General features: G+C 37.7%; 1 protein-coding gene across 1 annotated transcript in view; it reads left to right on the top strand.

The window, feature by feature from the left end:
• The first annotated feature begins 326 nt into the window (after positions 1-326).
• The window catches only part of EYA4 (EYA transcriptional coactivator and phosphatase 4), a 121832-nt gene continuing 94293 nt past the window's right edge, over positions 327-27865 (top strand). Inside the window, exon 1 of the mRNA XM_058019787.1 lies at positions 327-381. Coding sequence (XP_057875770.1) covers positions 340-381 — 42 coding nt within the window. The 5' untranslated portion in view covers positions 327-339. The remainder of the gene's footprint in view (positions 382-27865) is intronic.

The raw sequence follows: 27865 nt of genomic DNA, 5'->3' as shown, positions 1-27865 counted from the left end.
AACATTTTAGCTTCTTTATTGATTTGTTTTCAGAGCTATTTTTTCTCTTGAAGGAGTCAAAGAAAAATCCCTGTTTCTGTTGGTATATTTTAGATAGTTCCAAGAGTAATACTGAAAGTGAGGAAGCACTTTACATGAAAATAATCTTCATATGGGAACTTTGCTTTAGGTTTTAGTGAAACCATAACCTCAGTTAGGGTGTTTGTTAATTGCAGATTTGTCTTAGAAGTGAGGACCATAGATTAACATGTTGTTTTTTAATCTTCTCTTTTAATTTAGACTACTGAGCTGTAAATTGAAAGGAAGATAATTTCTGCTTGTGGAGGAAAAGAAAGGTGAATGACCTCAATGGAAGACTCCCAGGATCTAAGTGAACAGTCAGTAAGTATAAATGTTGCTAAATTGAATGGAATAAATTGAACTCTGTTCAACCAAGTTGTGTGAAAGGATTTTACTTTGGATTTGAAAATTGTAGTAAGATCTGGGGAAATCTTCTGAGTTCCTAGTTTTAAACCTTTTAGTTTGTACATTAAATGGTAAAAGTGGTTTTAATCTTTTTTCCCTGTTGAAAGAAACAAGATCTTTGTTATGTAAAATTTTGCTGAACTACAATTGTTAGAGGGATATAATTAAGCTGCATTGGAAGAATAAAATGTTAGAAACGTTCACAGTGGTATGCCTTGTTCAAATAATTGCATTAAAATGTATGTCCATAGTGATCTGTCAGTTTTTCCAAATCAAGGGTTACCAAAAACAGAAGCAAAATATTTCAAATGGTCAGACTGGCAGATGACAAACACTAATTTTTTTCAGGATTCTCTTGGATTTCAAGGAGATTGTGAGAATTGGTAGTCTATCTCCCATCCCAAGTCAGAGACAGATTCTTCTTTTCACTGATAACATTTCTGGGAAAAATGGGGTGGACATTTTTTCTCCTTTCCTTTCTTATTTTTCCTTGCCTTTAAGGATGTCATCTTCAGATCTCCTCACCACCAGACTACAGTTCTGAAGGGACAGCAGGCTCTGAGCAAATTCAAAACTATCTGGGCTTGCCATCCAATGTATTGGGCTTTTCAGCGTCTTAATTTTCTGCTGTTTCTTACTACTTAAATAGGGACACATTTTGCCAGTACCATGATCCCTACGATTCTCAGCTTGGACTTAGTGTACTAAAGATGAACAAAGGGATTTAGTATTTCTATTTCTGACATGCTGAAGGAGGTTATCCATGCAATAAACTTGAAAAGTCTGAATATATATATCTTTTTAGAGACTTTTATGGGTAACATAAGTGCAAACAAGTGGGAAGAATTGCAGTGTTTCTAAAATGTCAGTAATTTTCTTTAATAAGGAGTACTTTGCTCCTGGCTGGGTAGCTCCTATCTGAGACTTTATCTTGGACTAGAGTTTTATTACTGATTTTAAATGGTACAGGACTGGAAAGTCTTAACAGTGTCTTAAATCCCCATGGTGACACTACCTGGGACAGCTGCACATATTTATGTATTTAAAGTGTTCCCAAGCAAAACTTTCAAGCCTGTAAAAGCTACATGGCTTCATAATTTAATAAAGTTTTATAAAGTTCATAAAAGATTAGGCAGAAGTTCATCTCTTGTAGTCTGTGAAACACTTTTTCTGTGGAGTATTCATGGTGTGGTTATTAACAGGAGGTAGATGAGCCAGTTTAGCTTACTGAAAAAACATCTTTCCATAGTAGTTAAAATGTTTTTGCAACACTGGATGCCTGATAAATACATATTTTAGAAGCAATTTTATGACCCCATCATAGTATAATCTCTGTAGTATTTCTCATAATTCCTACATGGTTTTATGCTACATGTGAAAATGGTCTGCAGATTGCAAATTGAGGTGAAATCTGTGCTGTGTTGCCTATGAAGGCGGTGTTTGCTGTCTTTATGCTAGTATCACAGAAAGTAAAGATTCCAGACAAGTTTATTCTTCTTATTCTTCACTAACAGTGTCAGAACTTGACGGTAATGGGTGGGAGAGCCATTTCATCACTGCCTCTATCCAGGTGGGCACTGAGACTAAAATCTCACCTAGAGCTTGGGCACTGTCTTGGGAATTGTGTGAGGCCTGTCTACCTTGAGCAGGCACTAAGCCTTCATTTCCCAACTTCAAAAGCCATTTCACTGTTACATCATGGTTAAACTCCTCTCTTAGCCAATTTTCAAAAAAGAAAATAGCATTTCTGGCTTAGTTCCTTAAAAGCCACAGGGCATGTCTGTGGGCTAGAGATCTCAGGAAGCAGGAGGCTTTGGTGGTTTAAACTCTAAGGTATCAGATGTATCTGCTTGAAGTGCAGCTGTGCTGTTTTGTACTGGTTAATGCATTTTATACTGGTTAGCTCTGGGCAGTTTCTGCCCATCAGGCAGGATTTCTAAGTCTTGATGTGTTCAGGGAGCACAAGTACTTCATGCCAGCCTCAAAATTTCTTTTGGGAGTTAAATGCATAATATTTAGATCATAAAAATTCATGGAGCATAAGGACCTAGCCTCTGGTGCATGTGTATTAGATTGTGTGAATAAGCATGAATGTGAGACCTGTGCTCAAACTTGTGCTGATGCCTTGGCTTCAAATAGTTTAGTCCTTGGTTACTTTAAAGACTGCCTTTCTCTGCAGCTGGGATGGGTTAGAAGGTATTTGCTTTTGCATGGTGTGTTTGATGGACAGTCGAGTTTTCTGTAGAGAAAGATTCCTTTATTGGATTAATTTCCCAGGGAATTCTGTTAAAGAATCTTTCATCCTTGGGTAAAGAAGCCAGGCACAGTTCCTTGGTATAGTGAACAAGAATAATTTCCAGGTTTTTATTTAAAGAAAGGAAATTATTCTAACTTTTGAGAGTAGATCATCATCCTGAAGCATGATATACTGTAGTGTAGCTTTTATTCTGACAGTCTTCAGTCTAAGTTTTAGATTACTATTATTATTTTAACTCAAAAAAATACACCAATAAGAAATGATTGGTTGTGTGATTCCTGTCCTGAAATTATATCAGTTAGGTGAAATTTACATGATCATACCTAAGAGCAATTTCACAGCATCCCTGTTGCCACATGAGAAATAAGTTATTTCCCTTTTGTCTCAGTACAATGACTGCATGACCACATACTGCTTCAGGAATCTGTGCTACCCTGTTCTCAGAGCCTCTGAAGAGTTGTTTTTGACTGAATTGAGCAGCTGCTGTTTTCTGAGATGCCAACTTGAGTAGATGTAATATATATATACACACACATAGATATATACATACACATTATGTCAGTAATTTATTTGTTTTTCCTATTTTTGACCAGAAGTCAGTCTACTTGTCTAATTGTTGTGCTGTAGAGCCTCTGTATTGGGAAACCTCTTGTGCCCCCTTTCCTCTGCCTTCCCCTTGTTGGCAGAGGTGGGGGAATCAAGTCTTAATCATGATCATTTAGCGAGAAAAAGAGTCAGAATCAGAATAGAATTTATTATACTTTAGCTTTCCTGTCTCTACTCACAAGTGAATAGGTGAATGGCTCTATTTTGAAGACCAGCAGGAAAATGATGCAATTTACTATCTGATGCAGAGGTGAGCTGGGATCCATCAGGTGCAGTGGAGATCCAGTGGATCCTTGTGGCTGGCATGGAGCAGTCTGGGATGGGGCATATCATGCTACTGTACTTTCTAGGGTGGGTGTGTGTCCAAAAAAGCTCATAACTCTCTTTTCCTTTCCAGTTCAGATGCAGAATATATTTGTACATCCGTGTGTGGAATTTTCTTTCAATTTATGGGAAGGCTCAATTCTGAGTGAAAAAGAGGAAAATAGTAAGACATGTATAGCATAGATAGAAGAAAATAACCAAATGATCCTTTTCATTTTCTGGTGTGAAGTTTGTCATCAGGTGCAGACTACAACTTACCAAGTGAAAGAATACTTTAAACAAAGCCAATTGGTCTTACATGGACAGGTGGAGCTATGTTTAAGTTCTGTTTGTTTTGAAATGGAAGAGAAGGAAATTTTACAGATCTTGTATTCATGAAGAGTCTAGCAATAGAGAGACAAAAGTTCTTCCAGACTGGTCTTGGAGATGATAAATAAAACTATAATTTTTTAGCACCTAAATATTTCTCTGCCGTGCTTTGGTATAGCAGACAGACTTGGGATTTTGAGAACTACCAGTTTACATTCTTTATTTTGTCTCTTTTAGTCATCACTTTCTGTTCAGTTTGTATTAGTAGAAGAAGAACAATTTGGCTGCTAACTTGCTAGTTTAGGGTTTCAAAGGGCCTTATTAGAAACTGGTGTAATTTCATCCCCTGGTCCTTTTATATAACAGCCTGCTTATTTAGATTACTTCATTTTAACCTAGAATTAAACAATAGGTTGCAGTGCTGTAGGACAGGACACTAGCAGATGTGAAGCTAAACCTGAGTGAACAGGTTTTTATTTTTGTGACATTTGGACAATCATCCCCCTTGTGCCCTGGGTAAGTTATTTGTTTTTTATCAGATTGTACAGACTGTTATATCTGTTACTTGCATGTATGGCCCACTTGCAGATGGACGATCCTTGGCAACCTTTTTTGGACAGGGTTGTTTTCCCGTTTTTGTTTTGTTTTAATGTGTGAAGCTGTCAGATGTGATCCCTTTGCAGATCAGTTTTCAGCTGCAGCTACTTCTCTGTTGCATGAGCCCTGTACCTGCACCATTTAATCTTCCCCACATCTGGGGTGGGCAGCCTGCTAGCACTTTGGCTGGAGCTCATTGCAAAGAAATAAAAATTAGTTTTAACTCTTTACCTGAATTTTAAAATGCTTTGTTTCACTGTACTGCATTGCAGCAAAGCATGTTGTGGTTGCTATCTCTGTTATATCAGTATTAGTAGGACTTGGAATATTACAGGCAATTCATCTTCTCAGGTTAGTGATGTAGCTTGAAAGACTTATCTGGAAGTTACCTGGTCTAGCTGCTGGTCATGAAATGATGGCAGTATGCACAAATACTTCAGTTATGAAAGCAAGGAACATTTAAGATAGGGAAGTAAAAAAACTATGAATGTAGTAAGAAAAAAATAGTTTTCTTGATGAGTGATTATTTGCTTTTAATTAAAATCAGTCATTGAAGAAAAATGTCATAACTTCAACTCAGCTGTAATAGAAAGTAGTAGAAAAGCAGACTGCTTTTTTGAAGGTTTATTTCAGAGTATTATTGAGAATTGTTTCGGTATTTTACTGCCTCCATTCTACAGACACAGTAACTGGCACAGAGAGGCGGTGTGCCATAGAGGATCCAAAATTGTCACCCAGTTTGAATTACAGTAAATAAAGAATAAAATGCAATACCATAATTCCTTGTCTCTCATCTAATAGGAATTTGAGGTAGAAACATCAATGTTGTTCTCTCTCAGCTGTAAGACTTTTTACATATGACATAACAACTTCTATGAACACACACTTTTTTTTTGCTCTTTCCTTTGTGCTGCATCACCTCAGCATTCTGTTATTTCTGTACAAAAATCCACCACTGTTAAATTTGAAGGCACTTTTTTCAAACTACGTAGTAGTTTTATATATATTTTATTTCTGTCATTTCCCAAATGGGACAGACCAAATGAGACAGCACTCAGAAGCAATTAATGCATTTTGACATGCAGAATAAACTGAGTAGACTTGTGTGTGGTGTGAATTGTGTATCATTGGAGAAATAGTTTGGCATGAAAGATACAAATGTTCACTGTGGACATGCATGTAATAGAAATATTCATTTTTTCTGAGTTGATTAATATTCTAATTTGACAGCACATTGCTTTAACAGCTAAGTAAGCAATCTCTTAAAAATGTATCCAAGAGAATTCTACAGAATAATATCCATGGCTTGTAAACTTGCAAGATGGGATGAGAAGAGGGGTTGGCACAGAAATGCTCCTATCATTGTCACTGTCATGTTTCCTCTGGTTCAGCTCTCTTCCTGTCTCCTGGAAGATGTTACTGTGCCAGTATGAGAGGTTTAAATGGAAAGACACTGTATGGGCTTTATTTAATAACAAGGAAAACCAATAAAAGAAAATGTTCTGCTGTCACACACTGTCCTTGGACTGCTGACAAGGACTGACACATAGCTACTATATAGTTTGTTATGGATGGTATTTCTGGCTCCAGAGAGGCCCCAGACTAGAATTTTAGGGATAGAACTACTTGGGAAAATGGCCATTGCCATAAGCTACATGAACTTTTCTCAAGGTAGATGCCATCTTCTGCACAGGGTCTCCAGGGTTCCTGGAGCATGAAATTCTCTATTACTGGTGATGTAACAGCCCTGATGTGATATGGATAACAGAGGTGACTTCTATTGTATTGTAACAGATAACTCCACTAGAAAAAATAACAACAAAAATTTGCAGGTGGAAAAAAATTGTCAAGGCCTGAAAACAGGGCCAGCTAGACCTTCTTTGACTCTTCTACAAGGAGCTGTTCACCTAAAAAAAGGTTTGTATCTGTGCAGGCATACATGCATAATTTGGAACATGCGAGTCAGTCTAATAAAAGTATTATCTCTCTCTATAAATGATGCTTTTTTAGAATAAATCAGAGTCTGACAGATACATTCCAAGTTTGGCAGACAAATTTTGCTTGTAGGATGTGATACTTGTTCAAGCATTTAAAATACCACATTTATAAATACTATACTTCTAATTGATTTTAGTATTTAATTTTAACTTAGAATTACTCACAAAATTTCCAAAAGTGTCCACATTTGACATATTTGTGAATGCCAAATGGAAATACAAGTTTCATTAGCACAGAGATTGTACATCATCTTAGGCTTCTGATTTTGACAGTGTCCAGGTGAAGTTAACATGTTCAGAAATACTTTCTTCTTCAGTAAAAAGGGGTCAGGGTTTTGTAATGAAAGCAAAATATTCAACAAAATGACAGTAAATCAATCTTCTCTAGCTTTTTCATTTTGCAAGGCTAAATGCCCAGTGCCTTCATGCCTATTAAATAACTAAGTCTACATTTTCACATGAGAAGTGTAGTTTACACTGAACATACATTAGGTTTCTACTCATTTGATTATTATAAAAAGTCCAGATGCAGCAGTGCACTGAAGAATGTGTGGGACTTAGGGGATGTGATTAAGCCCACTTAAATCAATGGGATTTTTCATGTGCTTTAAGTTAGGCATGTGCTTAAATACTTTTCTGGAAAAGACTTGGAAATACAGTACAAAATAAAGGCAATAATTTCAGAAATATTTTACTAGCAAATACATCTGAATGATTTGTGGCTGCAGCTAATATTTATTCAGCATCATGTAACAGTCATGGTTTCTTTCTTCTCCTTATAGTAGCTTTTATCGGAGCTCTACCTACATATCCAAGTGGTTGACTTGCAAATCAACTTGTATTAAAAAAGAGAAGAATGACAGGGAGAAATATGAAATAATTTTTAAATAATAAAATTATGCTAGGCAAAGAATCTAATTTCCTATTTTATAAAGTATGTCTTAAACATACTGGGCACATGCAGACCATTAAACCACACTCACATCCTTGTCCTCTCTTATATTTGGTTAAATCTTTAGCAATGCGAAGAAGATGTTAAAATCAAAAAAATGTTTTGGCTACAGTGAATGGAAATAGTTTTGCCATAATATAACTTAAGGCAGAATTTTTCCCAGAGGGTCCCATTGGAATAGCAATTTGAAACTCATGTTGTTTATTTATTTATTTATTTATTAGTTAAATAATTTATTTTAAGAATTGTTCATGCTCCTCCATGCTCTTGAAAGCAGCACCTAATGATCTATGAGAATATTGTCATGGCAGCATCCTTTGCCTTGTGTCAGCCCTTGGACTTGAGCAGTGGTTGTGCTTTAGTTAAAGAGGTCACCAACCCAGCTATGAAGCAGCTTGCATCTGGGAGACCCAGAGGTTTGTGTTGGAGTGCTGCTCTTACAAAGGCAAGCTCTAGGGGAGAAACTAAGAAACCAGGTGTGTTTAAGGGAAGGCTTAGAACAAACCTCTTCTTAAATGTGGCAGCAAATCTGGTTTATCGTATCTCTCCCTTTCTTTTTCGTGTGTGTTAACAGCAGAGGAATGAATGTTAGCTGACCATGATTTTTTGATTCTTTTTGGGTTTTTTTTTGTTTGGTTGTGGTACTGGAAGCAGTGACTAATGGGATTTCTGTCATGAAAAAGAGCATCTTTTGTAGCACAGGTCTTTATTGTTCCTGTTTTTGTGAAGCCTTACTTGGCTTCAAATTTTTAGTCTTTGGTCCTGGGCCACATGAAATTTTTCTTTATGTGATTCAGTCAAAGTCTACAAGGGAAGGAGCTAAAGAAAACATCACTTATTTCTGAAATGAAAAAGAATGTTTATCCTTTTTCAGTTAGCAATGCTGTTAAAAAAATTGTACAGGTTTTCAAGTTTCAGTTTGGCATGAAGTCACCTTCCCTGTGGAACTTCTTATGGCTTGCAGAGAAATGTGCTGGGCCACCACCTGACCTTTTGGGGATTCACACAGTAACAGCCCACAGCCTGGGAGCCTGGTGTTGCTGGACAGGGCAGTGTAGTTACTAAATTCCATCCAATAAAATGTCAAACCATGCTTGTAGTCCAAAGTCCAGTAATCTGTGCTTTAACTGTTTTCAGGGATCCTTTTTACTGACTCTGTGCAAATAGGATTTGTGCATTTACCTGCCCATATAGGATCAAGGGTGAGAAAGAACTTCTCACTAAATGGTGATCTTCACAGTTAGGAAAACCTCTTCTTATTCTTTTTTCCATTCATTCAAAGATTCTTACTCTGTAAAAATTCTTCCAGCAGCCTGTGCCTTGAATGCAGCATGTTGCTTTCCCAGCAGTTCAGGCCTTTGCTTGAGTGGAATGGGCTGTGACTTCCTCTCCTCCTTTTTGATTTGTTTTCTTTCAGTTGTGAAATTAACTTGATATTTTGACAATTTTTGAAACAGTGAAATTAAAATAATTCTGTAATGAAATGGGTGGAGTATTTCTATCATCCAGTGGGTTTTACCATCAGAGGGAGCAGTGTTTTCTGTAGTTAATGGTTAGTTATATTGATATTCTCTGTTTTGCACCAACCACTATTAACTGCATTTATGTAAACAGCCTGACCCTGACAGGCCCTGATGCTTTAGGGGCACCTGAGCTTCCCTTGCTTTCCCTTGCTTTCCCTGGTTGCCATGGACCATTCCAGGAGGCTTTTAATTTTGTGAACCAGATTCACTCAGCCTTCACTGCACTGGACACAGGAGCCTCTGTTCTCAGGGAAATACAGCACACAGAAAGAGTGAATGCTGTGCACAGTCAGTCAGATGCTGCATACAGGGGTACAAGTGTTCAGGACCTTGAATCCAGCTGCAGTTTCCCTTCACATGCATTTAATCAGTTTCTAATACACACCCTGGGCTACTGGTTATCAGCTTCCATTATCTATCTACTTACTATCTATCTACTATCTATCTATCTATCTATCTATCTATCTATCTATCTATCTATCTATCTATCTATCTATCTATCTATCATCTATCTATCTATCTATCTATCCATCCATCCATCCATCCATCTTTCTGTATGTACTTTTTCTTGCGTGTAGCAATAGTGGTTGAGATAGTGCTGGAGCTTTGGTGGGCTATGGACATGCAGATATCCTGCTGTTTATCCTGTGGTCTAAGTGCTTTTCTACCATGTTCTCAAATTCATTGCCCAGGTTAACAGCTTTGATAATGAGTTTTAGTGGATTTTTACTGCATCAGTGTAAAACTGATGATTAACTTGTAGCCTCTGTAGTGTAGCACCTGCATCTAGAAGTTTCATAAAAATAATTTTATCCCCTTATCCCATAGCTTTGAAGGTGCAAGAGTGAGTTTGTAGTTTCAAATTGAATGCTTATTAGTAACTGTAGTAAATGATAATTTAAACCATACTCCTTGGGACATCACAAGTGAAAATTATAGGCTTTCAAGAAGCTGATTCCATATTGCATTTCATGCATGACTTGCTTTTAAGTCAAGGAATGCAGAGTTTAATTAATTGAAAGAAAAGTATACATTTTCCTTGCAAGATAATAGATTTAATCTGAAGATAACTGCAAATTGAAAGTAGAAGTAGAGGAAATAGTCCTTTTAGGATCAAGGGCAGTTATGTGATGCACCATTGGCTGATTGTTCATAAACCCTTCAGTTCTTTCTTCTTAGTACTAGGGTTCAACGATACTCAATTTTGATAAAAGCAAACACATGAAGACTTAACATTGACCTGAACTTCCCAGATTGAAGTAATACCTAATTTTAAATTTAGCAGGGTAGAATTAGCTAGCATTTTGAGAACTTTATACTGAACTATTTACTGAAAATCTCTCAGTTCATGTAATTAAACTCTATTTTAAAACATGTCTATGGAAGCAGATGTATTGCAAAAACACTTCATCTGCTTTTCTGATGCTGCTGGATATCTTCTGTTTTGGACATTAACCATATAAAGAGTTCTGTACAAAGTCCTGGTGTTGAGCTGTGATAAATAAAACTGAATAATTGCTTAACAAGACATCCTACCAAATATAATAAATTTGAAGAAGTGACTTGTTTCCAGTTGATAGTCTATAGATCTGCTTTATATTTTTGTCTAAATACCTTTGTATTGATGAAAGAAGACTTAGAATTGCTTAGAATACAGGCATTTGGAAAATTTTGTAGCAATGCAGCTGTACTCAACCAGTTGCATCTACAAAAATTGAATGCAAATCTAGAGCCTGATTCCAACGTAGTTATGCAGCTGTAAAATTTGCCTATTGTTGAAAGCCCATCAGTAGGGTATCAAGCAGAGCTGCCATCCAAAAAGCTTATGTCAGCAATTCAAAAGAGTAGGAGAAAAAAAAAGTATGTTTAGATTGTGCTAATTACTGCTTTCATGTTCTGTGGTGTATGGGAAATTATGTATTTTTTCAGACAAGGAAATCTTGATGTGGTCAACATGCTCAAATATATAATAATAAAGCCCAGACTATAATGGTCAGGAAACTTGTACTACATGGTCCTTAATGGATGAATGAATTTCTCATGCCTACCATGCAGGTCAAAAAGCCCCCAGTAAAATTTTATGTCTACATTGAGTTCCATTTGTAACTGGTCTTGCAATAATATTCAGTCATTACTGCAGATATGACCTGATTGTGGATCTGCAAATCAAGCTGAAGCTGCAAAATTCAGCATGCTTACCTGTAAGAGTGTGGAGCTGAGAAATAAATGTAATTATCCCAGGGGCAGTGCTATATTCCTTGCTGTCTGGTTTCACCTAACATGATGTGCACTGAAGAGAAAGGATGCCAGATGGTTGGGAAAGAGCTGCAGCCCAGCTTCTTTAAAATCACCAGTTACAGAAATCCATCTGGCATATGCCAAGAGCAGGAGCTGACCAACTTGCTGTCCTGTGATTTCCAGCAGTCTCAAGGGACGTTCTTGAGGTATTGAGTCAATATGTGATGCAGTGCCCAACCAGGAGCACTGGAGCATTTCAAAACATCTGAAATTTTCAGCTGAGTGCTTCACAGTCCTCAGAAATTATACTTGCTCAAAACATGGTTTCAGAAAAAGATAAGAAAAAATATCAACATCTGTAATACTTACCTCAGTTCTCTTGGAAAATTTACATTTTCACAGAGGAAATCATCAGTGGAGAGTATATATAGGAATGCATGGGTTATGGGTGATTATCCTGCAAATTTTCAGTGCTGAAAGAAAGCAAAAGATGGAAAATAGCATCCATGGGGAAAAAGATAACCAACTGAGTAAATGATGAGTGTGAGGATACTTTGACCAAATATATACAGTAATGTAGAAAAGTAAAATGCAGCCATGCTGCCTGCTGGGGTGAATAATACAGACAGGGCTCCTTGGATACTGGTTTCACTAAGCCACTGTGTTTGCTCTTCATTTTTTATACTCTTCAGTGCTTCTGCTGTAGCAAAACATCAAAGTGCCATGACTGAGGAATACTTGAAAAATGGAATATATGTCATCTAGGAGAGGCCATTGGAACACTGTCTGATGTTTGGAGCTAACTTTGTCTGTTCCTAGTATTCACTTATCCTTTACTACTAGTTGCTGGGAGACAATGGGAGAATAAGTCCCTGCCATTCTGCTGCTGCTCAGTGGTAGCTTTTGAGCTTAATCTTAACCAAAAATGTATCGCAGACAATCAGACCATTATAAAAATCTTGAAGCTCATTAGAGGCACAAATCTATTAATATATGCAGAGAAAATATCCAGCTGCTTAATCTTTATTTTAGGGTTTTTTTGTTTGTTTGTTTGTTTGTTTTCATATCTTTCCTTGTGTCTTTCTCAGGGGACCATAAACAGTTACCCTTGTAATTTGGGGTCAGAAAATGGTCTTCAACAGATGCCACAGTGCAAAGCAGGAAGGGAAAGTTTCTTTGTACATTTGTGTAAAGAAAGGTGTTTTATGTGGTGATAAAGACCTCTGCAGTAATCTTTTCTTTTACAAATACTACTACAGACATGAGGCCTTGTATTTGGCTACATAGAGAGTTTACTGTCATGTGAAGACCAAGAAAGACCAAGTTCCTGCCATTTTCTTCCACTTCTTGGTCTACAGTAAGCTTTGTCCATCTGGGGGAAAGGACTGCTCTGTCTTTTCATTTATAAGTGTTAGTAATGTCACCTGGTAAGTTTGCATGTATGATTTTTCTGCTTTTCCAGAAGAAAATGCTTCCATTCAAATTAGAGGAGCCCAATGAGTGATTTACCCAATTCCAGACTAAGGTATGCTTGTGAATTTGAATACATGAACTCCACTGGAACTTGGCTTTATTCCCAGGGCTTCCCATTTAACATCATATGGTACATGCTGTGAAGGTATAATGCCCTGTAAGTCAGAGACTTAATGATGTCAGATTAAAGGGGAAAAGGGAGAAAAGATCCATCTTAGAAATTAACAGAGGCTGTAGCTGCCTTCCACATGGAAAGCAAATGATGGGATAAATCATTCTTGCATTCCTGGAACAGACTGGGCTATTCTGCATTAATAAAAAGTGAATACAAAAAGTGCAGTAATGGTGTAGATGGTGTAGATGTCATGTGGGCTTGCAACCATCCTTCAACTTTTTTCTGCTTTTTGTACTTCTCTTAGCTGCCTGAAGGAAGCTACTAATGCACACTATTCTATTGACAGTATTTACTAGAGCACAGGAGATTACTGCTGCTCTTTCTCTGCTCAGTAACCCACAGAAGGGATAGTGTGTAGCAAAGAAGACGAGCCTTTTTGGTGCCGAGAAGTGGAAATCATTGTGGCACAATTAGCATTAAAGGGTTCTGGTTTACATGGTATAATAAGAAAGCATGGAAAATATGTGTCTGCTCTACTCAACCATCTTTGTATCCCTATCTACCTCCGTACCATATAAAGAAACACACTTTTCATACTTGCTGTCAATGTAAATATTTTGATGTATAAAATTTAGCAGAGATGGTTTGAAGATAGTTTTTTTATTAATTGGTTTTAACGTGTTACATCTCCAACAAAAAAGTCACTGTTTAAATACTGAAGTATGTTAATATTTTAAATACTGAATTTTGATAAGCCAGTAAGCATCTGTTAACTCAGTAGAAAATTCTTGACTATCAAAATAACAGTAAAGAAAGAAACAGAATACATGGTAACCAAAGCAAGCCCTACAGATCCCTCACTGTATTATGCAGTGGAACTAGCAAGTATGTGCACTTTTTGTGCCAGTGTTTTGTAGATCTTAATGGAAATATTTGTCATTTGAGCAAACTCAACCTAAGGATGAGAGAAAAAATGGCGAATATTTTGAAATGTAATCAAGCTTTTTTGCACTGCAATAGCATCTGTGCCTAGCATGTTTCTGTAAATTCTAGCTAGTAAGAGAAATAATTGGTGCAAAGAATGAGTTGAAGAGAATAATGAAGAAAAGCAAAAATCCAACCCAGAGTATTTGTAATTAGTATGGCTGTAGGATGTGATGGGCTTTGAGCACCACAGAAGGAAACATCCTCAGAGAAGCTGTTATACTATAGTCTTCATATTCAGAGAAGAGGAACTTCTGCGTCCTTATTTGCCATACTAAAAGCACACAGTAAAGAAGCTGCTGCATGATTGCATGGGTTTGTGGCTGGATATGTGATCCTTTAGAGATCCTTCAGTGATTGTGACACGATGATAAGTAATGCCTTTGGAAACTCTAAGTCAGACTGTGGTAGCAATGCATTAATTGGTACACAGACTTTTCAGCCCTCTGCTGTTTCTGTCCTACCTGCTTGTCGTGTTGCTGTGACTTGAAGAGACCCTTGCTTCTCTCTCTGAGGTACATCTGCAGCCCTGCTATTCTGCTCAGGTTATGCACACCTTTCCATTATGCAGGGCTGGGTTGGCCATCAGGATCTCAGTTCATGAAGGCTGCCCATTCAAAAAATGTTCTGTTGGTTTAGTTGCATGATGTTATGATTTGGTGAGTGTAACTAAGAAATAATATCTCATTACCATGGCTTTCAATCTTTCAAGATTGATTTGAATAAGTATGCTTAATAACACTGCAACTGAATTGTACAAAGCTCTCTGCATTTTAATAGATGGACTGATTGCAAAAACATGTTAGTAATATTGTGAGAGTTTGTGTAGCTTCTGGTTTGTGAAATACAAAGTTTAGAGTATCCAATACTTAATAAAATTTCTGCTGCTTTTCAATGTTACTAAAAATTTCCAAGGCATGAAACTACAGCATCTATTAAAATTATATTTCTCTTGCTTTGAAGGAGATTCTTTATCTCTTTGATCAAAGCTCTTGTGGGCAGCAGCATATTTTTGAACTTTGTGGCTCTTAGTGTAAAGTTTTGAATGGATCTGCTGTTACATACTTTTATTCAGCTTTAAATTTTTTTTTAGTCATAGAAAGTCAGTGTGAACTAGGTGAAAAAGTTATTCTTTTTTAGCAAAAGAGTTATTTGAAACTAAATGAGGGGTCTGGTATTCCCATATATAGGCATAATTACCATTCTAAGACTTGGGTTTCCCCAGTACAGACCACAGGGTTTTCCTGCTGGTTTATAATCACATTCAGATATGACAGCATATCTAAACTTGGAATTTTCCAGACCTTGCCAGTGGCTGTTAATCCATCTGGCCCCTTGTGTGTCCCTGGTCAGCTTCCCGCTTTGCCTGGAGCAACTGCTGAGCCACTTCACTTGCTGGTGGCCACCTTGTTTTGCAGCTTTGGGTTTCTCAGCAGGATTGAAAGGAAGGGAAAATGCAAAGTTTTTGCTCTGTACTGCTGCTAGTGAAAAAGGAAAGTGGTTCTTGACATCTTCCCTGTTGCTTGATCAACACATCTGGACTTGTCTCCTTCCTTGCCTCCCTGTTTGTGCTGGCTCTAACTGGGTGTGCACCAGTAGATTCACTCCGTGTGACCAACAGCTCTTTGGCCACCAGCCGTTTATCCCCATTTTATCAATATGCCCAAAGATGTCCATCTGCTGGAAAATTAAACAATATGAACAAAAGGGGCTCTGCATCTTTTCCAGCACTTTTCTGCAGTGGATTAGGTATGTGAAGATACCAAATGGGTGCTGGGATCTGATTATACTCAGGTCTCCTTTTGTCCATGCTGCGTTTTACAGAGCATTAAAGTATGCTGAGCAGTATGCTCAGCTGTTCTGCTTTAAGCAGCGCATCATATCTTAAAAAATGTAAAGGTACATAAATGAAAGCTTATGCTCTGGAGCTAAGTTCCCAGTTACTTTTGCTCATGCATTTTATGTCTGTTATACCCATTTCCTATGGTACTATGGATCTGATTCAGAAAAGCATATAAGCATGTGCTTAATTAAGTGCTTTCCTGAATAGGTATGCTTTCCTGAATTGGAGCCCATGAGTAACTGGCATGTGGGCTGTAATCTCCCACCTGGGACATTCTGGGGGTGGATATTAGAAGACAAACCAGGTTTTTTTCTACTTTTCCTGCTTTCTGGAAGTCTCCTCCTCCTCTAGATTATTTCAGATCCTGATAAAGTGCATTCATCTGTGAGCTGAATCAGGCTTTATATTTATGGTATTCATCATTTAAATCCCTTTGTTTTGAATAAATACAGGTTGTAATTGATAGACAGTATATTTGCATTTCATGCTAGAAAGCTAGATGCCATGGATATTCTTAAAAGAAATTAAAGAAAGCTTTATTCTCAATTTGGAAATCACTTTCATAGCCTTAGTTTTGGTATTTAGTACAGCTTAGGGTTTTTTTACAGCAAAATTAATTTAGTTATTTTGAAGATCATGTGATTGACTGCCCAAAGTGTGTTCTTTGGCACGGGTCCAGATTCTTGTTCTCTTTTGGAAGTGTTACAGCTGCAATAAATTTGATTTCACCCTTGATAATTTCTATAATGTGCAGTAATAATGTATTGCTGATTTAGTGTTGTTGCCTTTCTACTCAGGAAAAAAAAAAGGTCACAAATCACAAAATTGCAAATGTTATTATATTTACCACTCTTAAGTAGTTATATATACATGAAATTCAAATATGCTTCAAGATTTGTTTGGTGTCTAGTTTTGGGAGGTTATTCAAATAACATAAACTCGGCAGTTTGTATGTTACTTGTCACTTCTGAGAATTCTGGTGGGTTCCACTGTTTCCTTTGAGGTCTCTGTTGAGTATTTAATGGAAAAAATGCAAAATAATCAAGAAGATTTGCCTCCATATTCACGGAACACATAATATTCTTTCTACTTGCCAATGTAATAGAATATTACAAAGTACATATATCCAAAATGATCTTTAGATGAGTGGAAAAAAAGTTGGCTTTTTATTTTGGTAATTTGTTTAAATTTTTGTTTTTTGGTAAAGCTGTTCTGTAGTCTTGGTGAGGTTATGCTCATTTCATAGTTGTAAAATTTCTTCCAAACTGCCTTTCTGTTGCATAGTTTACAATCTATTGCATTGCTTATGCAGACACATCTTAACATTGTAAGGTTTGTTGTTTTTTTTTTTTGTCATGGAAAAATGTTTAATACTCTATAAACTTTGTTAAAGAGGTTGTCTTAGAAGGAAAACTTAGCGTGGGAGCAGAGGGGAAGACTACAAAAACTCTGAGTGACCAAACCACCCCTCTCAGGTCCCCGTGTTCTCTGTGGTAATGTGGGACTTTCTCCATGAAGGCTGGTAGCACCTCTGTGTTAGTCTCATTAAACACATTTTTTGGCAGGTAAGATGGATTATGTGCTTCCCCTGGTCAGCAGTTGTTAATGAGTGGGTTTGGACACTGCTGTGCAGCCCTCTGGAGCACAGGCTGTTCAAGGGCTTGGCGCTGTCACTGGTCCTCCTGCCATGCCCATCTGCCACCCCTGTGTGGTCATGGAACCTTTTTTGGCATATTTAAACCTGTCCTCTGCTAGAGACCCCTGTTTGTAGCTCATGTACCAGGTAGCAAAGAAAGGGCTTTGGACTTCTCCCTTTTCATGGTATTTCTACCTGCTGCCTGTTTTACAGCTTTATAAGAGGAGGTATCAGTAGAGAAGATGGTTTCCTTATTCAACCTTTAGGGCATGAGGTGCTGTGGTCACACTGCAGCAGTAGCCTCATTTTTGTAACCCTTGAGGGGCAAGAGCTATTTAGTATGAAGAGGACCATGAGACATTATAAGTCAACATAACCAGGAAAAATAATGATTTCCTCTCAGGAAGAAATTTATTACAAGACAACACCTCTGTGGCTTCTGTTTCACCTATTTTTTTTTTTATTTCCCTCTTCTGTAAGTAGAAAAATAAGGCAAAAGGCACTAAACAACCTTTCAAGGGCATCTTTCCTCAGCTGCCCATTCAACCTGACAGGTTTTGCGAAACCAGAACTTTCCTTTGCTTCATTAGCTGCAAAGGAAGGTCCTTCTTTCCTTTGTTGTTCAGAGCACATTTTAAATAATTTAATAAGCACAAGTGATTAAGGCATTAAGAATTAAAGTAGCTTCAGAATGAGACTGTGGTAATGGAGAAGCATTGCCTAACTTCCCAGCTGAGCAGAAAATGGGAAAAAGCCTTACCTATTCACCTAACTCCTGTAAGAGGGGCAAGGGATTAATGGAAAGAACCAGACTCAAAACTACATTTTTAGAAAAGATAATTCAGAACAATGCTTCTTGAGTTAAATTTTCATGCTCACTCCTCTGTGAGTTCATCCTTAGAAAGCAGGGTATATTTTTGGCAGCATATATTTTACTAGAAAATGCTAAAATAAAAATATCAGTCCTTTTTCAAGATTTGGGTCATCAGTGTCACCCTAACATATTTTCAACTCTTCATTAATAATTAAGTTTTCTGAGTCTTCACAGAACATTTCTAAATAAGTAATAGAAAGACTGTTAATGAAAATGCTGGTTTTCCTATTAGATAGATGCAAGAAAATATTACTCTGAGGGGAAAATATTTACACCAAAATGTAAATTAATTATTGTTTCACTTTGTATCCAGTGGATACAGAGCGGTGTTCTCTCTGTAACACTGAATGTCAAAACCAACATCTACTAATTTCTTGGTCTGCTGCTGAATTGAGGTAATATGAACAATTCTGTGAAGATATAATTTGTATTAAAATAATTTCATTTATTTGCAGAATTGCTAAACTTCAGGAAAGTAATTCAAAGAAGAATTTGTATGAAGGCAATTCTATTCATCTATTTTTAGTCGTGGTCCCATAACTATAAATAGTATGAAATATAATTATTCCCAGGGAGACAAAATCAAAAGGAATCATAATCAATACCATAGGAGATGGAAAACTCCAGAGAGGTGAAATAAGCTTTCCTTTTTTAAACAGAGCTTTGAGAGACTGAGCAGAATTACAGAAGCAAGTGCATCCCCGTCCTTTCCAGTCTTTTCGCTCTTCCTCTTCCACCTCTGTTCCTTCTAATTTGTGACTCTGGCAGTGGAAAAGAGTTAAATATCTCATTTCAGTGACAGCATTGTCTCAGTGGTGAGCACTGCTCTCTTGCCTCAAACGGCCGGGGGGAGGTCCTGTGGAGGTGGGGTTGGAACCAGGTGTTCTCTAAGGTCCCTTCCAACCCAAACCATTCTAATAATTCTGTGATTCTAAAGGGAATAAGGGCAGGGACGCCTAACAAACCCAAATCTTTCCCAGTAAATCAGCCTGAAGTACCAAGCATCAACTGCTGTTGTCCTTGTCTGACTGGTCCAAGAAATCACTCAGGTGTGTTGTCTAAAATGTGGCATCTCTCTTCCTTTGAATTTTTCTGTTATTAGTAGGGAGGAGTATAAAATGGTTTCTGTGCAAGACACAGCAACAATTGCAATTACTGATTTGAAGGCAGGTGGCTGTGGGGTCTGTAGTTCTTCTCCCTGGGTCTTTGCATGCTTTCTGCTTGTGTTCAGTTGCAGTCATTCCTTGCTGGAGAAATGGCTTTTCCATCAGAAAAATACAAGTAGACATAGAATCAAGAGTGAATGAGGTATGTAAGGGAGAAAACAAATTCAGCTCTGCTCCACCTTAGTTTAGTGACCAGAGTGTAATTTCTGAGACATCATTATACTAGTGATGTCGACCCATTTTGATCTACAATAACATAGATTAGTAGTTACTGCTTTCTTAAAAAACTAGTACAGAGTTCTAGAGATGGTGGGCAAAAGAGATCATTAATTCATGCAGGCTTGAATAAATGGGATAAATGTACTTTCCCCTAACTTAACAGCAGTTAGGTTGGTGTTTAGGTATCATCATCTTTAAAACTCCATGATAAGACCTCAAAATATTTTCTTAGTTTAGTGTAAGGTTACCACAGGGAGCACTTGATAATTCTCAAGAAACTAGGATGACATAGCCCTGTGCATGCAACTATACATCACATTTTCATTTATTTTTCCTACTGTGCCAGAGAAAAACCAGGTGTGTAATCTGGTGAGTACAAAAGCATGTTGCCAAAGGCTTCTTCAAGAAAGAGAAGAATGAATATAATTTTGTCTGCTCACTACTACATTATCTTAACAGCACAATAAGATATAGAAAATCACTTCTCTGTGCGTTACCTGTATTCAACTGCTCTGTAACAGGTTAATTTTTTTTTTTTTGTCTGGGTTTGGTGTCAATCCAGAATATCAGTTTTGTTTTGCCTTTATTTTTTCTCCTTTGCAATGACACTTTTTAGAGAAGTTACCTCTCGAAAGAACTGGGCATGCCTGCACCAAGCAGTGGTACAAAGCAGGAGTACACACCGGTGCCTGGGATAGTTAAAAGGCTGGCAGCAACGTGCTGAGCCCTGCCTGTTGAGATGTGTGGAAAGGTAGATAGAGTGTGAAACTGGACACATGAAGAAGCAGCTTTAACTGCTTTAACAACTCTAATTGTGGTGAAAATCCCAGAAATGGAATGTTATGTTTTTTTCCATAAAACTACTAATAACTACTAGTAAAAGTTTCAATAAAATTATTGAAACCAGAAGAACAATTAAGTGGGATTTTTTCCCCTCTCATTTTTCAGAGGAATAAAGCCATGGAATTTCAGAAAACAAGGACATATCTGCCTCCCCCCCCCCTTTTTTTTTTTTTTTTTTTTTTTTGTGGTTAGTGTTTTCAGCAGAGAAGTTGTAAATTTGATAAAGAGATACATATTATCATATTATATTATATGTATTATAATGCTTAACATTTGACAATTTTTGATGGTGAGATGTTAAATGAAAATGTAAGTGAAACCAGTCCTTCAGAATAACTAAAATGTAGCTATAGGAAAAGAAGACGCTACAACATGCAGCGGAAACATGGAACTGACAAAATTAAACAGTGATTTTCTGTATTTCCCATTTTAGGTAGTACTTTGTTGCTGAGAATCTAGTCTAAAGGCATTAAAGGACTGATACATTAATTTTGCAAATGCTAAGAAAAGGTTAGAACAGATTTGTAGAACACAGGTTTGTTTCTGCAATATTTGAAAAAAAACATTCTGTATGAATGCTTTAAAAATTCATACAGATATTTTATGATTTAGAACATCATATATATATATATATATATGCATAAAAGCAGTTTCCAAAGCTGCTTTGTAGTACTGTAATTTCCCTTTTACTTTTTTTTAATAAGGAGGAACAATTGTATGTTTTCCATAATTTTGATAAGGAACAAAATAGAATCTATGATATTTGCAAGAATACTGAAGATGTACCGTTCCATGATGCTTCATGGAGCTAAACCAAGAGAGTTTTATCAGTTTTTCAATTTAAGACATTTCTGGCTTTATGCAGAATAAGAGATTCAACATCAAGAAGAATAACACCTATTAAGTAGATGTTAACACTTTCGATGTTGACACGTACTACTCCACTCACTACCTGTCTCACTTTTGCATAAAAGCCGTAAGAAAGCTCCAAAGGAGGGCAATGAGGATGGTGAAGGGCCTTGAGGTGAAGCCATGTGAGGAGTGGCTGAGGTCACTTGGTCTGTTCAGCCTGGAGGAGACTGAGGGGAAACCTCAGTGCAGTTACAGCTTCCTTGTGAGGGGAAGAGGAGGGCTGGAACTGATCTCTCCTCTGGTGCCCAGTGACAGGGCCCAAGGGAATGGCCTGAAGTTGTGTCAGGGAAGATTTAGGTTGGAAATTAGCAGAAGGTTCTTCTCCCAGAAGGTGCTTGGGCACTGAACAGGCTCCCCAGGGAAGTGGTCACAGCACCAGCCTGACAGAGTTCGAGAAGCACTTGGGCAATGTTCTGAGGCACATGGTGTCACACTTGGTGTGGTTCTGCGCATGGCCAGGAGTTTAAGTCAATAATCCTTGGTGTTGTTCCCCAACTCCAACTATGACCTCATGGGGCATAGGATATTAAGGCCCTTGGGAGATATATCTGCATATGTGTCCATCTGTGAGGTTTTCTCATTCCTCTGGGACATGAGAATTGAACATCCTTCATGATAAATTTTTTGCTGCATATCAGTCAGACTGAAAGCTTAAATATGTTTATATCTATTGCAAACTGTCTCTTTACTTTTCTATTGGAATACACTATCCTAGCATAAAAAAAAAAAAAAAAAAAAAAAAAAGCCAGTCTTCCCTAGGCACCTTACTGGGCCAGGTGGGTTATAGATAAGAAGTCAAGCCACAGAGTGGTGGATCAGTGATTTAACTGGTAATTATGAGGTTAACAATCAGGCCCATTTCACCTGACCAGGTAGATGATTGCAGTATGCTGACTGCCTTGGTCTTTCTACCTCTGTGGATAGCAGATGGAGCCCAAAATTAATTAGGACTCAAGATTCTACTTAATTCTGAAAATCTGGAATGGATATTCTAGATTTAACTCTTGGTTACAGTTCTGGTAACAACAAGCAGACTGTTCAGTAAGATTGTCTGGAGATCAAAACAGCTGCCAGATCTCTCACCAGTGAGTGAGTACTACCTTATTCCCAATAAGAAACAGGAGCAGTGATGGTGTATCTGCTGAGGGCTTTGTTAACAGCAGTCCTGTGGCAGAGTTCAGATGGTTTGAATGGTTCAGGGGCACCCAAGGGAAGTACAGCTTCTGCATTCAAAGTGTTTTGGTTGGTTTCATATCAGTACCAAAATATTTCAGTTCTGTGGGATTAGTTGCGCCTTTATTTTGGAGCACTCTGGTGTGAACAGAATACTACTTCAAGTGGGGACTGTGACTGTGCCTTCTCTGTGCCCTATTCTCTTTGTCTGATATATTCAAAAATTGTTTGGTGATCATGAACTTAAACATATGTGGTGCTTTTCATGTACTAAATTGTGTTTTGGTGGAGTAGCAATATGTAGCAGATGAAGAGCAGGCTGCTGGTCATACCTTAGGAAAGTGCAGTTGCCTAAAAGTAGCACTGCTGGCCCAAAAATGCACATATTGGAGTGGTGCATCACAGTAATTCAGCTTCATGCTTCTTCATTTTTCCTTACACTAAGACTTTCTAAAAAGTTCTGTGAGGTTTTCTGGAATGTAAACTGTCACTTTGACATATGGGACACTGGAGAAATAATAAAGAGAACACTTTTCCACTGTTTTGAACCTGCATTTGGTGTCACTACTTGCTCTTTGTTTTGTTTGCTCTGTGGTTTATGAAACACCTTCATTATCAGGCCTGTTCTGATTGTGCTGATTCACTAGCAGCTGCTATTCCATCAGAATATTTTAAATTATTTTAGTTAATTATCAAGAGAAAAACTGCAAGCATTATGAAAAAGGTAGTGGGAAGTTGGATACAGCCAGGTTCATATTCCTCTGCTATCAGTAACAATTCTTGTTTTTGATCATCTGTTTGCTGCAGTTCTTGAGACACTGAATTTGCAAATCTAGAGTAATTTTCTACTAAACTATCTGAAATAGATTTATTTGCTGCTCAGCTGCTTTGTGGTACAAGGGAGCACAAGGGCTTACAATACTGATATGTAGGATCCTCACAAATACTGAGGTTAGAGTTCCTTTGAACAAACTTGGAGCTGACCTTCTTATACTTCCTCCTGCCACACAGAGAGATCCACAGACCTTTTATTATACTTGGAAGTGCCTGTCTCACCTCATGTGAATTACATTTCATGCTGTGTGCTTTGCTTATGAAAATTGCTATAAATCTGTCACATAATGTAGCTTTTCAGGTTAGGACTAAACCCTTATAAATCTGTGTCATCAGCAGCATCTTTTAAAAGATGGCAGAAATGGTGACATCTGGGAGCCAATTCATCATTTAATTAAATTATCCTGTAATGAAATCTGCCTTAATGAGATTAATTTTAATTATTAATCGGGAGCTGACATGGACACAAGGCACCATAAATAATAAATGGGAGCTGTGTCTGGTCTGTTTCTAAGAAAAGACCTACTTTAGAAGAGCAGTGCTTTTCATGAAGCTGTTATGGGGGGTTTTTGTGCTATCATAATGTTTATTTTGTTGAGTTTGATTTCTGTTTCAAATTTTAAGGCAGAATATTAGTCCTCTTTCTGTTGAGTTACTGTTCTTTTAATATTTCATTTGATTCAATCCTTATATAACCAGCCACCTTCATTCTTCAAGAAATAAACTCTTATTTCTGTACCTAATTTTCATAAGTATATTTTAGAGGTAGGCAGGGTGGGTTTATTTTACTGAGGCTTTGTGTGAGGCTTTGGACTAGTCTGTTCTGTCACACCTATGTTTATTCATGTGCTCATGTACACAACTTCTCCCACCTTCTTGTCCATCTTCTTGTGGACTACATTTGTGTTTGTATTATGAATGCTGTTTATAAGGACTTCTGTGCTTGGCCATACCAGAATTTTATCAAGGAAGTATGGATGGAGTAGGAGAAATGGTCTTTAAGGGTACCAGCCAGAAATACTCCACAAGTCCTGCATGAGGAGTGAACCTTTTACTTTTATCTCCATTAACAAGCAGAACACCCCTGTGCACTCACTTGCCAATTGCAAACTGGTTCCACAAGTCCCGAGCTGATTATTTGCTGCTCATAGAGTGTTCTCTTCTTTGGTCTCCTGGGCTAGGCTTACCTGCCATCTGTATTTGTTTTGAAGGAACTGCCATTTGTTTTAGTTCCAGCATTTCATGAGTATTTGGTTTCCCTTCATTGTCTCTTGTTGAAAAATCATTTTGCTTCAGAAAGAATCAAAAGACCAAAGTTAGAACAAGAGCTGTTGACGCTGAGGAGTGTAAGTAACAGCTTGCTATATAGAGCAGCTCTTGACTGCAATTTTTGTATGCTACCATTAGCCTGATGGCACAACCCACATTTGGGCCTCATTGGATGAGAAAAGGAGCAAATACAGAATCACAGAATGTTCTCAGTTGGAAGGGACCTGCAAGGATCATCGAGTTGTAGGCTGAGGTAACTGTCATATTCTTCAGTGGCACCCAACAGTTGTCCCCAAAGAATTTCCCAGCTTTGTTGGCAGTTGACTGGAGAAGGCAGCAAATTCTAGTACCACCTTTATGTAACCTTGCCTTCCTAGAAAACTGCACGGTCACATGATAAGTATGTGGCTCTTTAGAAAGGATAAAGGGATTTGTAATCAAATTCTTTGCACTGCTAGGTACATGGTAGAAGGTGGCTTTGTTTCTTCCTCCCTCCCAAACTCACATAAATGTACCATAACAGCAGCTGGACCTCAAGATGACTTATCAATTGCAAGGAGCAGTGGAAAGAGCAGAAATAGATAGAAATAACAGACTGAAATGACTTCCTTTTATTTTGGGACTGTTGAAAATTATTTGTAACAGGAATCATTTGCATTCCAGAGATTTTCTTGTCTGCATCCCATAGTATTCTCAAGTGCCAAGGATTTTGGGAAGGACAGTTTTCACTTTTTTGTCAGCTTTCCATAGAATCTAAGGGGACATAATTGTTGACAAAATACAGTTATGTTTGGCCTGTTTGTTCTGTAGAATCTATAATATATGGAGTAATTAAAAGTATTATACAGGATAATTATATTATGCTTTTAATAAATAGAGTACACAATGCGATTCAGAAAATTTTGTAAGATGCAAGTTCAAGAAAGAAACATATCTCAGCCTAAAAGAATTCTTTGTCTCATTTAAAAGTAAATCGTAAAAATTTGACAAAAAACATCAAAACTTGAAGCATGCCAAACTCTTGATGAAATTATTTTTATTTTTTTAACTACAAGAAGATTGATTTTGTGATTTTTTTAATTAAAATTTTCTAAATTTCTCAGTATATATGACATATAGTGTATATTTTGGTATAATTCAGAATGAAGTTTTCATCTAGTAAGAATTTTAGTTCTCCTCTTGCCCCCACACCCCCAATTCCTCTTCTATGGAATTGTACAGAAGAGAATTAAAAGGTTTGCATGCCTCACTGATGTTTTAGATCCCTCTCAGGTGAAGGATATCTGGCTGATCTGTTTTTCATGTAGTTTCAAAAGGCAAACAGAAGTGTTCTGCATGGAACTGTTTGCTGAGGACATTTGGCAGGTTTGGGAGGAGAGGGTAGGTTCTCAAATGGATAAAGTTTTAATTTGAAGATTAGGAAATTAGTGAAATGGTCAAAAAAGATTGGGTGACAATGGAAAGAATTACTCTTTTTAAGTGTCAGTTTAAATAGTTAACTTTTGAAGGTGAGAGGACTGGAGAATATTTTGGGCAAACATCACTATGTGATTTCCTTGTTCTTACACATTTTCTGAAGGCAGGATGTTCAGCTCAATGCATATTTTTTGGTATCTTGAACAAATCGACTTGGATTCTTAAACAGAGTTGACTGCAGAAAAGTTTACATTAATTTGGATGATGGCTGAGAAGCTCGTGGAACACAATGCAATAGCAATCTCCCAAGCAGACTGCAGGGAGATCACACGTTTTAGGAATGCAGTGTGACTCACCCTGCTAGCACAGTGTGTATCCATTTGGGATCTGCATGTGCCTTCAAACAGAATACCTTGTGCTTCATTAGAGGGGCTCATTTCACTTGGTTCTGAGCCACTGAACTCAGTGGCCAGTTGGCCCTTGTGTCGCTGTGTTCTGTTGAAATGCAGGATGTACCACTGTGTGTCAGCAGACAGGTTTATTTTCTGCATCTGGTGGATTCCTGCATACATGTGTGCATTACAGTCAAACTTTAAGTTGGCTTTGTTTTCCAGAAGCTGATCCAAAGCTCACTGATGCTTAGAGGAGTCTTCCAAGTAACTGCTGTAGGGTTTGGAGCAAGTTGAGTATTATTATAATATAGGGCTGGGAACATTCAAAGAAGTCACAGTTTCACACATGCACACACACACACAAAAACTTAGATTTATTTAAAGGATTCATTATCCAAAGGCTGTGGAGACTATTTTGTTCAGCAAACTGCACATAGAAATAATACTGTCCAGTCAGAAGAGAGAGAACGCACTTCTGGCACGGTGGCTTGGCAAAATCTAGTTTGGAGGGTGGGTGTGCACCCACACCCAGTGTGTCTGTGTTTGCAAAGCTGTCTGCTGATCCAATTCATCCGCAGTGTCCAGGGAGAACTACTATTGCAAGATTTCAGTGATCTGTGGATTTATTTTAAAGGTTGTAGTTTTCTGTCCAGCTTCTCCTAGATGCATTCACTAGATGACAGATTTGAGAGTAATACTGGCTAGTCGTTATATATTTAACACCCTATCCTATTCTTTCGTCAGGCACATACTGAGATCCGGACAAATGTTTAATATCATTGTTAAGTTGCAAAATTAAACCTTGGCCAGTGGGACACCTTCTACTTGGAAGAGTGCAGCTCTGTAGAACATTCTGGTGTTCTTGGGCAGGACAGCCATAACGCTGTGCAGTCCCCTAAAATTGCCTTGGCTCAAAGTCAGAACAGTCCCCGTGGTGTTAACTTAGCCTTCTCTTAACTGCTGAGAAGTGCCTGCTCCCCACAGGATGTGGACCTAAACTCTCTGCGTTTGGACTCGTACCCGTTTACTTTTTTTTCCATGTTCTGTAGTCCCAGTTGGCTCCTACTGAGTATAAAATATGCTATTTGAAACCATGTTTTCATTAGGCTTATCACACTTGCATACTGATCTGCTTTTGATCTCACGGGGTCTGTGTCTGTTCCATAATTGGTTTGTCCACATTTCCTAATGTATAAATGGATAAGGAGATTTTAGGTGAGATATCTAACTTGCCAAGAAATTGGAATTTGTAAGTTCAGCCAATCTAGATTTCCACCCAGTTTCTGCTGTATACATGTGAATGTAAATTGGTTTCAGTCACTTTAATTTACATACCAAAGAGCCAGAAGGAGGTGTAAGTTACCATAGGAATGGATAACTAACCTATTAATGTGTGCTTCTTTTAGTTGCATTACCTGCTTATCCTTTCTCCTCACCCTACCTTGTAT

This window comes from Melospiza georgiana, chromosome 3, assembly GCF_028018845.1.
Source record: "Melospiza georgiana isolate bMelGeo1 chromosome 3, bMelGeo1.pri, whole genome shotgun sequence".
Lineage (NCBI taxonomy): Eukaryota > Metazoa > Chordata > Aves > Passeriformes > Passerellidae > Melospiza > Melospiza georgiana.
Note: the sequence above shows the minus strand (reverse complement) of the source record. Positions and strands in the feature narration are given on the sequence as shown.